The sequence below is a fragment of the Manihot esculenta genome, chromosome 13, assembly GCF_001659605.2.
Source record: "Manihot esculenta cultivar AM560-2 chromosome 13, M.esculenta_v8, whole genome shotgun sequence".
NCBI lineage: Eukaryota > Viridiplantae > Streptophyta > Magnoliopsida > Malpighiales > Euphorbiaceae > Manihot > Manihot esculenta.
Window position 1 is genome coordinate 33468522 of NC_035173.2, and position 13285 is coordinate 33481806.

The 13285-nt window shown below is 30.7% G+C and overlaps 2 protein-coding genes across 3 annotated transcripts; one reads left to right on the forward strand and one right to left on the reverse strand.

The window, feature by feature from the left end:
• The first annotated feature begins 600 nt into the window (after window positions 1-600).
• LOC110630538 (patatin-like protein 3) lies at window positions 601-2653 on the forward strand. Its single transcript, XM_021778073.2, has 7 exons — window positions 601-867; window positions 943-1124; window positions 1215-1401; window positions 1512-1673; window positions 1761-2063; window positions 2166-2341; window positions 2495-2653. The coding sequence occupies exons 1-7, from the start codon at window positions 733-735 to the stop codon at window positions 2565-2567; spliced, it is 1218 nt and encodes a 405-aa protein (XP_021633765.1). The 5' UTR covers window positions 601-732; the 3' UTR covers window positions 2568-2653.
• Window positions 2654-2760: 107 nt separating this feature from the next.
• Window positions 2761-8920, reverse strand: LOC110630539 (methionine aminopeptidase 1D, chloroplastic/mitochondrial). 2 transcript variants are annotated; one of them, XM_021778074.2, is made up of 10 exons: window positions 8727-8920; window positions 7165-7231; window positions 6418-6646; window positions 5876-6037; window positions 5730-5771; window positions 5501-5572; window positions 5061-5140; window positions 3839-3936; window positions 3283-3330; window positions 2761-3146 (listed from the first exon to the last, which is right to left on the reverse strand). In XM_021778074.2, the coding sequence occupies exons 1-10, from the start codon at window positions 8830-8832 to the stop codon at window positions 3001-3003; spliced, it is 1050 nt and encodes a 349-aa protein (XP_021633766.1). In that variant the 5' UTR covers window positions 8833-8920; the 3' UTR covers window positions 2761-3000. The 2 variants fall into 2 exon arrangements, with proteins under 2 accessions (XP_021633766.1, XP_021633767.1); XM_021778075.2 differs by lacking the exon at window positions 8727-8920 and adding an exon at window positions 8533-8709.
• Window positions 8921-13285: the final 4365 nt, after the last annotated feature.

Here is a 13285-nt window from a genome sequence, read left to right on the forward strand (position 1 = left end):
TTATTTTAAAATTATTATTTTATTTTATTTTTTAGATTATAATAACATATAAATTAATTATTATAATTTTATTTAAATTTATTTAATTTTTAAGAAATTTCTTTAATATATTTTTTAATATTTAATAAAATTTAATATTTTTAAGTTGAATATAATTATAAATTTAATAAAAAATTATATTTTAAAAAAAATATATTAAAAGCACTTATAAATTTAGTCTGATAATAAATATATTTAAATAAATATATTTATACAATTTACCCATTTTTCTCGCTAGAAACTAGATCCTTTCACTAGCTAAATGATGAGCTGTGATTGGAAGAAAATAGTCAAAATATTAATAATTATTGAAATAAATGTTTCGATACTTTTTTAAATTAAATTAAAAATTAATTTTTATATATTAAGTAAATATTCATTCAAGTTATTTTACTATTCAGTGGTCGATTCAGTACGAATATGATATAATATCGATATAATATATTAATAAATAAGAAAAGATTTTATACATGCAATATACGTTATGATGTGAAATCGCATTTTATATTGTCTTAGTTGAGAAGCAGCTTTTCTTTTAGCAAGTCTTTCACCCAATCACAATTTGACCTGGTCAGTTCTAATGCCTTCCAGATTTTATGGAAGCATTTAATATTTCTTCCAGAGATCAAATAAATAAGCAAGATCGAGTCAAGATTATTACCATCTTCATTCTTCAATTTCATTAGCTCAAGAATGGAGAGAAGGGCAAGTTCCAAAATTCAACCCCCAACATATGGAAATCTCATTACTGTTCTTACTATCGATGGAGGAGGTATTAGAGGAATCATCCCTGGAGTCATTCTTGCTTATCTTGAATCTAAGCTTCAGGTAACTACATAATCACAGTCATTTTCCTTTTCATAGGGCTTGTTTATGCTCATGAGGCTCTACATGTGGACGCAGGAGCTTGATGGTGAGGATGCAAGACTTGCAGATTATTTCGATGTAATTGCAGGAACAAGTACTGGTGGTCTCGTAGCTACCATGTTAGCTGCACCAAATGAAGAAGGACGTCCTCTATTTGCTGCCAAAGATATAGTCCCCTTTTACCTTGAACACAGCCCTCAAATTTTCCCACAAAGAAAGTAAGCATATGATGTTATTTTCATTGTCAAAGGAAATTGAGGATTAATCACATCTTGGGTTTATATTGATTTTCTGAATTAACATTGCAGGGGGATGCTAGCTTGGTTGCTGAATTTGTTGAAAGCTCTAACTGGCCCAAAGTACAATGGCAAGTATCTACATAAGCTTGTAAGAAACTTGTTGAAAGATACGAAGTTGCACCAAACATTGACGAACTTGGTTATCCCAACTTTTGATATCAAGAAACTTCAGCCAACCATCTTCTCTTCATATAAGGTTTCTGGCAATTTTCGAGTTGTTTGTTTTCTTGTTTTATCACAGAGAATCATGTATCACCAACTCTCACCAATCTCAGAAGAAGTTTCAATTTCAATTTCTTTATGAAGGTGACATCCCACCCAATTCTAGATGCTTTGCTCTCAGACATATGCATAGCCACCTCAGCTGCTCCAACTATTCTCCCTGCCTATTCTTTCAAGAACCAAGATTCAGATGGAAATGTGCAAGAATTTAACCTTATTGATGGCGGCGTGGCTGCTAGTAACCCAGTGAGAAACTCTCCACGAACATTGATAGATTACTACGAATTATCAAAAATGTAGAAAATTTGACCTGATTGATTGTATTCCATGCAGACTTTGGTTGCTATTACTGAAATAACGAAGCAAACAATGAAGAAGAACCCAGATTTCTTCCCGATCAAGCCCTCGGATTATGACCGTTACCTTGTGATTTCTCTGGGGACAGGCTCCAAGATTGATGGAGAAAATTACAATGCTAACATGGCTTCCAAGTGGGGAGTTATAAGCTGGTTATATTACAAAGGGTATACGCCATTAATAGATTGCTATAGTAAAGCTAGTGGAAATATGGTTGATTATCACAACTCTGTCGTGTTTGAAGCTCTTCATTCTGAAGACAAATACCTAAGAATTGATGTAAGTTGATAGATTAATCCACGTTGCTTCCTGCTACATGCATGCATGCATTAGATCATAATACGTAGCTAGCTTATATTGACTGAAAACAAAAACCATCAGGATGATAAACTCCGAGGAGGCCTGTCTTCTGCTGATTTATCTACAAAGAAAAACTTGGATGATCTGGTGAAAGTTGGAGAGAGCTTGTTGAAGAGTGAAATTTCACGTGTAAATTTGGACACTGGACATTATGAACCAGTTGAGAATGCTGGCACTTATGAGCAAGCTCTTGAAAGGTTTATTTATATCTTAAATAATTTTTTCATTCTAGTTAATTCTTAATTAAATATAGCAGCTCGATATAAATATTAATCTAAAAGTTACTGGTCTTATAAGTTCGAGCTTATATTAATTACAGAATCTGCTATTGCATATCTGTGAAAATGCAGGTTTGCTCAGCTACTTTCTGTTGAAAAGAAGCTTCGTGAGTCAAGATCACCACACACCAAGGATTCAAAGTGATGTTTGCATCATTGTATTCAATTGAAATTTCATGGAACAAATTAATTTGGTCCAACGTCTACTGCGTACTACCATTGTTCATACTCTGTTAAATTTTAATTATCTAAAATTAATATATTTTTAATTATTATAGTAATAAATGTACTCAATAGCTTATCACTCGTGCACAAGTATCACAGATAACTGCTTAAAATTTTGTTCTCAAAAATATCTAAAATTGAAATCTTGATCACTTAATTAAAATTTTCCAATACAAGATCAGTATGGACATGTATTTATTCACACACAGTAACCATAATGAATTATTTTCTTTTGAATGTATTAAAAATTTGATAGATGCCTGCAGCAAAATTTTTAATCTGAGAGGAAAATTCAATCAGAAGCAGATGCTGTAAATCCAGAAATTGGACAGATGCACTCTGTAAATACACATTCAGCATTGAGTGAGTATCTCAGCCCCATCTTCTGTTATTAAAATGGTGTGCTCAAACTGTGCTGATAGGCTTCCATCTTCTGTAACAACTGTCCAGTTATCGTCCCACATTACCGGATTAATGCTACCGATCGTCAGCATTGGCTCTGAAGAAAATGAATCAATGAGTTTCACAGGAATCATTGACGTCTAAAATAAAACAAATCTATTCAAACATGAGAGACCCACAAGTAGATTTCAGATCATTATGAAGAATATGTGGTCAATTTTAAGGATGCTTACCGATAGTGAATGTTTGATTCAACATCATGCATCCTCTCTCATTGTTTCCTGAAAAAAAGACACCATTATCAGTGGTTCGCAGAGAAAAATGTCCCAGATGCATCTAGCAGAAAAAGGAGTCATCTCGAAACAAGCCCTTGTAATTTTTCAGAATTACATTAAGAGAAAAACATTCTAAATCTCTGAATACCATCCTGTGTTGTTTTTGCAGAATGGAAGGGCAAGCAACCAGTTCTTCACACATTGCTCTTTTATGCTACTTGTGCTCCAAATCATTAGTTAATACCCATTTTATTTAAACAGCAGAAGTCTCCTAAGAATTCAGGAAAGACTCAAATGTTCAGCTGGATACAACTTCACCATGGATTTAACAGTTCATTTAATCAGAACTCTCTAGGTGCAATCATTGATATGTTGCCCAATAACCAAAATTCCAAATGTTTGGACCTAATTTTTGCTAGGCGGATAAGACCAGCATATAGATGTAGATCTAACTAAACCATATAATAACTAAGCCAACATGAAGAAAATAAAGGATCAAGATTGGTGTAAGTACTGTAGTGTAGAATAACCGGATCAGCATGGAAAACACGTCCGACACCATGGCCAACAAACTGTTGCACAACGCCGTAACGGTGTTTATCTGCAAGGTCACTTCAGAATGAAAAACATTAATTATGAATGAGTATAAAATCAAGACAAGAAATTTCAATATGTATAATTCACATATATATTGCATATCATGTATCAAGTAATGCTAATACTGCCTTCAACAGAAGTCATAAAGGATTTTCTATGCCCTTGTTTGGAATAGCTAATTTTGAAAGAATTCAAAAGAAATAAATTATTTTTCCTAAATTTTTGTGTTTGGCAAAATTAATTGTGTAAGAATTCAATTCTCTTGAATTTTTGTAAGAATTGATTTGAATTAAAAGTAAATCTTATCAAAATTATTAAAATTTTGTAAAAAATTATTTCACTAAAGCCTATTTACATCAAAATTACTTAATTAGCCATTAAGGACTCTTTTTTTTTTCCTTTTATTCTTCTTTTTTTTTTGTTTATTTTAATTTTAAATTTATTTTTTATTTTTAAATTAATAACTGCTCTTGAAAAAAAAATTAATTTAATTTAATATTAACTATTAATATTAGAAATTTATTATATTATTTTGTTAATTTTAAAAAAATCTTAATTTATATTTTTTAGTGGTAAATACTATGTAAAATTCAGATTAAGTATTATAAAAATATTAATAATGATTTTTCAATCAATGTGATAAAAATGATTGTTGTTTATAAGAATAAGATTATGTTTAGCATAAAAATAATAAGAATGATGAATAAATTAATTGAATTTTATTATATTTAAATTGATTCCAAACAAATGAATTCTTTTATGAATAGAAATAGATTGAATTCTATTAATAGAATTAAATTCTTTTCTAATAAATTCTAGAAGAATTTCCCAGTATTCCTCAAGAATCAAGTAGTCATTGGACATTATTCAAGTTATTGAGTGAGAAAACTGATTAAATTAATGGCAAATAACCGACATGAGTACTTTATCAGATCGACTAGGGACACGATGAGAAAGCAAAACAGAGGACTTGAGAAGAAAGCTAAACAGAGGACTTGAGAAGAAAATCAAAATGGCAACCTTTAAAACAAGTCATCTACTCATGAAAAATCAATCCATCATCCTACCACATATTTCTGCATGTAGAAAAATGAACAAAATCTCAGATTGTAAAAGAAATGCAAAAGAAGAGGCCATACTGTATTGTTTGGCCAATTTTCTTGAGCTCCACTCCTGGTGCACATATTGATATTGCTTTATAAAGACATTCTTTAGTTACCTACATAAAACCAAATAAGCATTATTCATAATCACATGACCACAGCAAAGAAACTTGGATGACACAAACCAGCAAGCAAACAGGTAATCTTAACAAGAGACCGCCTAGCAAGAATTTAACAAAAAGCATTCAGATTTCAGAATTTAACACCACACTCCCTACTCCCTCCATTTATTTTTCTCCATTTTGGTGTTAGCAAATTAACAAGAAAACAAGTAACTCTTGTGAACTGAGTGGGTTTTCATGTGCATCTACCCAACCAAAAATAATACTCTGAATTCCAAACTAGTGAGGAAGTTGGCACCTATGACTTGGAAATGCGTACAAAATTCATGGGAGTTCACAGTTCCATAAGATTACCTGAACCAGGTTTCTGGCTTCATCATCAACCTCTCCACAAAAGAAAGTTGCGGATGTATCACCATGATAACCCTGATATCACAATCAGTCAGTTGAAATATACGCAAAAGGCAACAATGGCAAGAAAAACAGCTAATAATATACAGATAGCTAAGCAATAAAATCTTCCATTGTAACTAGCACACTATAGCTTTTAAAAAAAAGAAAAACAAACCAGAAAGATGCTTACATTTAGATACACAGTAACATCAATATTGATAATATCACCATCCTGCAAATGTATCCCCATAAAATTTAGACATTAAAGGAAACAGAAATTAACTATGAAGGATGAAGAATAATTAAGAAATTAAAATGAACTAAAATAAAAAGGACCTCAAGAGCACGGGAGTCTGGTATTCCATGGCAAATGCACTCATTAACTGATGTGCAGACGCTCTTAGGAAACCCACCATAGCCAAGAGGCGAGGGATATGCTCCATTGTCTATTATCATCTGGTGAACTGCTTCATCAATTTCATCTGTCTTTATGCCTGGCTGCCCAAAGAAGCACGATCAGAACATTAAATAAATAAAACACCTTTTCTTCAGCCTACAATCTTTATTTTCTGTCTAACTAGCATACTCAGCCATTAACTAAAAAGGTCTTATAATTAACTGCAAAGCTTTATTAGCATAAAAAATGCAGGTTCACAGCTATAAGATTATTATGCAACGATAAGAAGAGGAACTAGTGTTATTTAAACAAATTGCAAATTTCGCATAATATGCAAATCCAGCTCTTATAAGATTTTTTTTTTTCTCTTAAAGTATATCATGAAATAGAATAAAAGAGTTTATTTGCCAGAGCTTCTTTAAGGCATGACAAGTCTAATGATGTTCTACCCTTTTGAAAAGCCAAAGAATCACCATGCTACCTTGACTAGAGTCCCTGCATATTCAAGAACTAGTGCTGCAAGCCTTCCAGAAGCTCTCATGCACTCTATCCCCTTCGCATCATGCACTTCAGGTCCACTTGCAATTCCAGGTGGTTGCCAAGAATTAACATAAGGTGGCCTTGGTATATGTTTTGGGACAGGTCGAAGAGGTGATACTTTTCCAGGCCTTAGACGTCTGCGCTTAGTGTTGGACACTTCATCTATATTTCTGCTCATTGCAATGGTGAAACTGTCAAATGTACCTAGATGTTTGTGTTTACAGTTTACAATTTTTTTTGGGCATGTTCACATATCTTTTTGGGTATGCATATTGTAAAAGCAGTGGAGATGCACGTCCAGTCAAATCCCTCAAACTCATTCAAAATGTCTACAGAACAGTCATAAACAGATCAAGAATTTAACCAAAACAGACCCACATTAACACAGGAGGCTACAAAAGCCCTTCAATACTTCAATATATAGGTTGGCAATTCAAAGTGAAACATACTACACTTGTTGCATACTGTGACAGTGTATGTGCACAGGAACATGCACAAATGTTTATTTGAACAAGTAGATGCCACAAAATTTACAGAAAACAGCATCATGTAGTGCATATCAGAATGCCATAATGTCAGTAATGATGAAGAATTTCAATTGTAAGGGGGGGGGGGGATGAGAAAAAGAATGATAGTATCTTATGGATGAGTTTGTGCATGCAAGTGCAGATGATTTTGCATAACATACCTTTTGAACAAAAAATCAGTTAAGCCAGAAAGTCCTCTGGATAATTGCATTGACACATGTTTGGTTCCTGTTTGTGGAATTACAAAGACCCAAAAAGAATTGTCATTCTTATATCACAGAAGTAACAGAGTTGCAGGAAACCAAGTTTGCTACAGAATTCATAGAAAAAGTGTCTAAAGATATTAATTTTTAATAGATCTAGACAAAAAAGCCTCACTAGCAACATTATCAGGAGAAAGCAGTAACACAGAGTGTAAGAATAAATAAAATTTGGAAACAGCATTCCAGACAAACAACAAGGAACCTAGGAACGGATTTTGGATTATAAAAAATATTCCATGGAAAACAAGGGTAGCGCAAAGTAAAACAATATGTTTTAAATGATAAAATGCAAAACTAAATCCAACCAATTCAGAAAAAGATCAGCCACCTCATTTGAATATTTTCTTTATGACTCCTTGTCAGAAGTTATATTTCCTCATATCAGAAAGAATAGAATTTTCCTGTTTTTCCTGAATTGCTATCACCCAAAAATAAAACCCTAGACCTTACTACAATCTCTAGTCCTTTGACCAGCTCAACCAAGATTCTAGGACCTATTGAAGTTGAGAAGAAAAAGAATTTCATACTCCATTCCATAGCCAAATACAAAGCCCAACTTTGTGAATTAAGTAACTAGAAAATCCAGCCAAAAATAGTGGTAATCGACGAACTGAACATTCATAAGCATGCACAGAAACATATAAAAAAGAAAAGAATTCTACCAAAGGGATTCCTAAAAGCAGTCGTAATATCAACAAATTTGCTTGAATGGCTACTTTTGTCTTTTGAGATCTCAAAACTGTGACTTCAATTGCAAGTTCAAGATTTTTATCATTGAATTAGTTTTGTGTACAATGATATCAAAATCTTAAACCCCAGTCCAGTAAATCACTTGTAAACCTCCTTAAAAACTGTAATCCATGAACATGTCCACCTCAATTAACAACCTTATATGCAATACCAATTACAGCCAGAATGGCACTCTAATCCAACAAATTTGCTTAACTCTATTCTAATTGGACGGTTCACTAGTGTAATAACAACATAACATAATTTTCACTCCACCTAAAGCTAACAAAAGCCGAATTAGTCTCATTCTATTGCACAATCAAGCTTTTTGTATAACTTCAATCAAACTGGAATGAAACCTAACATCCTACGACATAAGGTGAAAACAAGCAAAGGACAAGCATCAACAGAACAACTTGGTAAGAGACAGAACACTGTTGAAATAGCAGCTTTGCCTATAACCAAATCATGTTTATATTCCACAAAACTTTCGGTTTTTTCTTACTCCTATTCAGGTCTAAAAGAGATTCTGAATACCTTGTCCTTTTAAGCACATAGCCAGTGATTGATATAAAATGAGAGAACCCTACATCCAATGCTGTAAATCCATGGAAAATACGTAAAATCCCACTGGGTATTGAATATTTCAATAAGAAACCAAAATTTCTGGCCCCAAATAAAGATGATTGAATATGAACTTGAAAAAACAAGTTAAGAAAAGTGAAGGAGACCTGGAGCATAGTGAAAGAGTTTAGAGAGAGGCTGCGTGGATTGAATAAAGCGATCACCAACAAAAGAAGAGAGGAGTCTAGGTTGCAGTGAGGAGGCGCCCACCATTTCTTTTGTTCACAAGCTTCAGCTTTCTCCTTCTTCTCCTTCCTCGTTATCCGACTGTTGCTCCACAGTCTCCACTTACTCTTGTTTGGGCCATTTTTCGTTTTCAAAAGTCTTCGTTGGGCTTTTCTCGTCAGCCAATCGCGGCCCAAATTCACTTATCATGACTGGTCAAGGCCCAACTCACTTTGTGCTAGTCTTTTTCGAAGGGAAATGTTTTTTTTTTAATTGTAAAAACTATTTAATTAATTTAATAAGAGAGTACAATCGTATTAAAAGAATTGAAATATAGAGGAAGAGACATCATTATAGAATATGAACTGAATTTGAAAAAAAGCTGTTAGGCTAAGGCTTTTGATGAACATTATTGGATGATAATTTAAGTTGACCCACAAAAACATGATGCAACTTTTGACCCATCCTATTATTTTGCTTTGGAATTTATTTATTTTTTTGCAAGGGCCATATGCATTATAAATGTGGACCAAATTGGCAACTTTGATTGCTGTATTCATGTCTGGCTGGAGAATATTATACACCATGCTTATAGAAACTTGCAAATAATACCTTTCCTAAGGATGAAGAAACTTTTTTTTTTCTTCACATTTTGTCCCTAATCACATACACATACTCAACTCAATATCATAATATAGCCCTATATGTCATGCCCAAGAGAAGCACAATCCCAGAAAATGAAAGGTGCATAACTATATATTCATTGGCATCAATTTATATAATTTCCTTTTTTTTTTTCTCTTTTTTAAGTAAATAATCATAGAAATATGGAAAAATAAAAAATTTTTGGAAATACGCAAGTATGAGTGTTGGGGTGTTAAAATTTTCATATTGAGAAAAAAATCATATGAATAGAAGAGATTCCTAAAATTCTATAGCTTAATATTTTGAATTTGATGTAATATAAAGCGGATAAGTGTGATTTTTCATAAGTTTGATTTTTTTATATATATTTAATGATCGTTGGATCTATAACAAGTGATATCGAGCCAATATTTTAATAGGAATAAGAATAGAAAAAATGATAAATGATTTTTTTAATAACTCTACATTTTGATGAAAGAAATTTTAATAGACCAACAAAGTAGTAATTCCTTATAAAAAAAATATTCAAGTTTAATAAAAATATCAATAAAATAAAAACTCTGGCTACATACTTTAATATGTCTCGTAAAAGCACATATTCATACATTCATGAGAGGTTTAATGAAATAAAAAACCATAGTAATTCTAATACCATGTCTTTTGTCCTATCAAGCAAGTTTTTTTTTTTTGTCAGAAAATAGATGATATTATTAATAAAGCCTAAACCTTAGGGTATAAACTAAAATATAACTTTAAAACTTAATTTCAATAAAAAAGGTTCACAGGTTTAAATAGAAAATTTTAGAGTTAAGGGCTCAATTAAACTCCTTCAATGTTTTATGTTGAGAATTACTTTATTGTATGCTCAACGGTTTTAATTTTAGGAGATAACTATCATTAAAATTTAATATTCGTATTGATTTAAAGTCTCCTTAATACAAATTGATAAAAAAAAATGTGAAACCGTCCGCAGAAAATACACCTTCAGTGCAAAGAAATTAAGTAAAAATACACAAAAATAAAAATAAATATTTACACCCACTTCACAGAGGAGGGAGCGACCCACAATCTCACAAGAAAGAGTAAAAACCTACGCTATCCCTTTTCCACTGGATTAGCAAAGATAAGGATGAACTTCTTTGAAAATTAAAAAATATAAAATAAGAGAGTTTTCTTTTTCTAGTTCAAACTAGACAAAAAAAATAGAGATTTATCTATCAAGAAAGTTGCTGTATCACGTGGTAGATGGAAGCATTGCCTTCTTTTTTGTTTGATCTTGACAATACCTCATTCCTTGTTCGCAATCCCATTTACACTAAAACTTGCTCAATTGTTCAAGTGCTCGAATTGTTGATTTACACTATCTATCTACTTTATACCTAATGCAACGATGGATCATTGCTAAAGAAAGAGCTTAGAATTCATGAAAATTCTTTTTTTTTTTTTAAGCATTATTGACTCTACTTCGCTAATAGTAATTAGTAGTTTATAATATTATTAATGATAATAATGTGTATAATTTATTTTATTTTAATTAATATTGATATGATATTTTAAAATTTTTATTTTAAATAGATATGTTGTTATTATCTTTTTTCATCAATTTTTATTTTTTAAGCTTGTAAAAAAATTTAACGGATAATTAGATATAAACTTAGAGTGAGGCTCATAAAATTTGATGGTAAAATCTAGATTATAGATTAATGTCTTGAGATTTGAGAGGAGGAAAATTATAAAAATTTTAGAGATAATGAATAAATTGTTAATAAATAAAATCTTAAAGATAATTACTCTTATCTTACATATTTCATCAAACTTGAAAAACTAACATATATTATCTGTTATTTCAAAAAAAAAAAAAAAAACCATGTTATTTGTTAGTCTAGTAGAAAAAATGAACCCCGTCTCTAGTCCCGCAGAAAATGCGGGACATGTCCATGCGAGACGACTTGTCGTTTTCTGGTGAGACCCAAGTAAAAGGACAAATTTTAGAATCCAAGGCTGTGGAAATACTTTTGGGCGAGTCATTCTGAGAGTGGGCCCAACCCATCTTGTGGGGCTGACCTTTTTTCAGACTATTGTCTCTGCAAAAAGCAAAGAACCACTACTCTGTTATTTCATCTTCAGAATCTTCTTGCATTATTCTTCCCAAAATTTTGGCAATTTCAACTGTTTTTTTATTCATTAAAACAGTAAATTCTTTCATAAAAGATTTCTACTCACACATTCTCAAACCAACCTTTTCTTATAATTGAGTTCAAAGAATTTCAAACCCATAAATTAATAACATTCATCAAACAAATTTAAAAAGAAAAATATGATATAAAATCATAATTTATCCTTTGAAAGGGAAAACTTATATGAAATATTCCCAATTTGATTTCTGCCTAAAAAGGAAGGTTGGAGCAGCTTACCAATCAAGCATTGCGTCTCAACAACTTCATTTATCATCTTCAAATGTAAAAATTTTCTCTACCAAAAACCTTTTCAACCATATCACTTAGAAAACTTCAACTAAGAGCTAAGCTGCACATGAGGTATTAACTTCAATAGAATTTTAGAAAATATTTTCAGTAAAACAAATTACTAAACCCTAAATTGAGTACAGTAGAGATGAGTTAGTGTGGCCCACAGATGCATGATTGGTGTATATGCATGCAGCATCAGAATGCCACCAACCGTATATTTGAATTATTATCATAAGCAGCTGGAATGAACAAATTGTCCTGCTTCTGCTCAAAACCAACTCCTTTTATTTTCCAACAAAAAGAATCTGCACCTAAATCTCCTAACTAATTAACCTTTCACTTCATATATATATATATTTATTTATCTTAAAATCCCCAAAAAATAATTAATAAATACCGTTAAAATTATTATAATATGCAAATTATATTTTTTTCTCTTATTTTGGGAAATGTTTGAATATTAAAACTGGATATTAATATATTAATTTCACATGCCTGATATATAATTAATGGTACTTTTTCAGAGGAGAGGTATTTATATGAAAATGTCATTATTGCAGATGTTATAAAAATTGTCAGTGATCCAGAATTATGGGATTCTTTGTCAGTTATTACTTATTTTTCTGGATGCGCAGACTTGCTATTTATTTATTTTTTTTAAATATATCATTGATAAAAATTTGGTGAAAATGATAAACATTAAAATATTAACAATAAAATTTTATGTAAAATGATGTCATTAATCTGAAAAAAACATAATATTAAATCTAAAATTTTTTAAATTTTAATTTAGTACATCTACCATCAAATTAGCATCAGATTGATACTACTAACATTATTTAATTCAAATTAAAAAATCGATCGAATTAGTTTAATTTTTAAATTTAATTTAAATTTTTATTTATTTTAATTTTTAATTTTAAAAATTTTAATTATTTCAATATAAAAAAATTAAAAAAATTGAATTGAATTAATTAGTGATAATATTATATTATTTTGAATAATATAAAAATTAAGTTATATTAAAATTAAAATATTTTAATTAAATTTTAAAATACTAAAAATAAATTATAAAAAAATAAAAATTTATTAAAATTTCAAACCAATTAAACCGAATCGAATCAAATAAAATCAGATTAAACTGAATCGAATCAAATAAAATTAGATCAGTTCGATTCAATTTTTTATTAAAATTAATTTAATTCAGTTTCCATAAATATTAAAACTTTAATTTTTGGTTTATTTGATTCGGTTTAATTTTAAACTGAATCAATGGAATGGTGAACTCCCTACAAATTAACTAAATTGAGTGGCTGTATATGTAAAACAAAATTAGCAATAGAATTGACATTAAAGGCAAATACTAAGCAACAGAGAGAGTGAAAGTG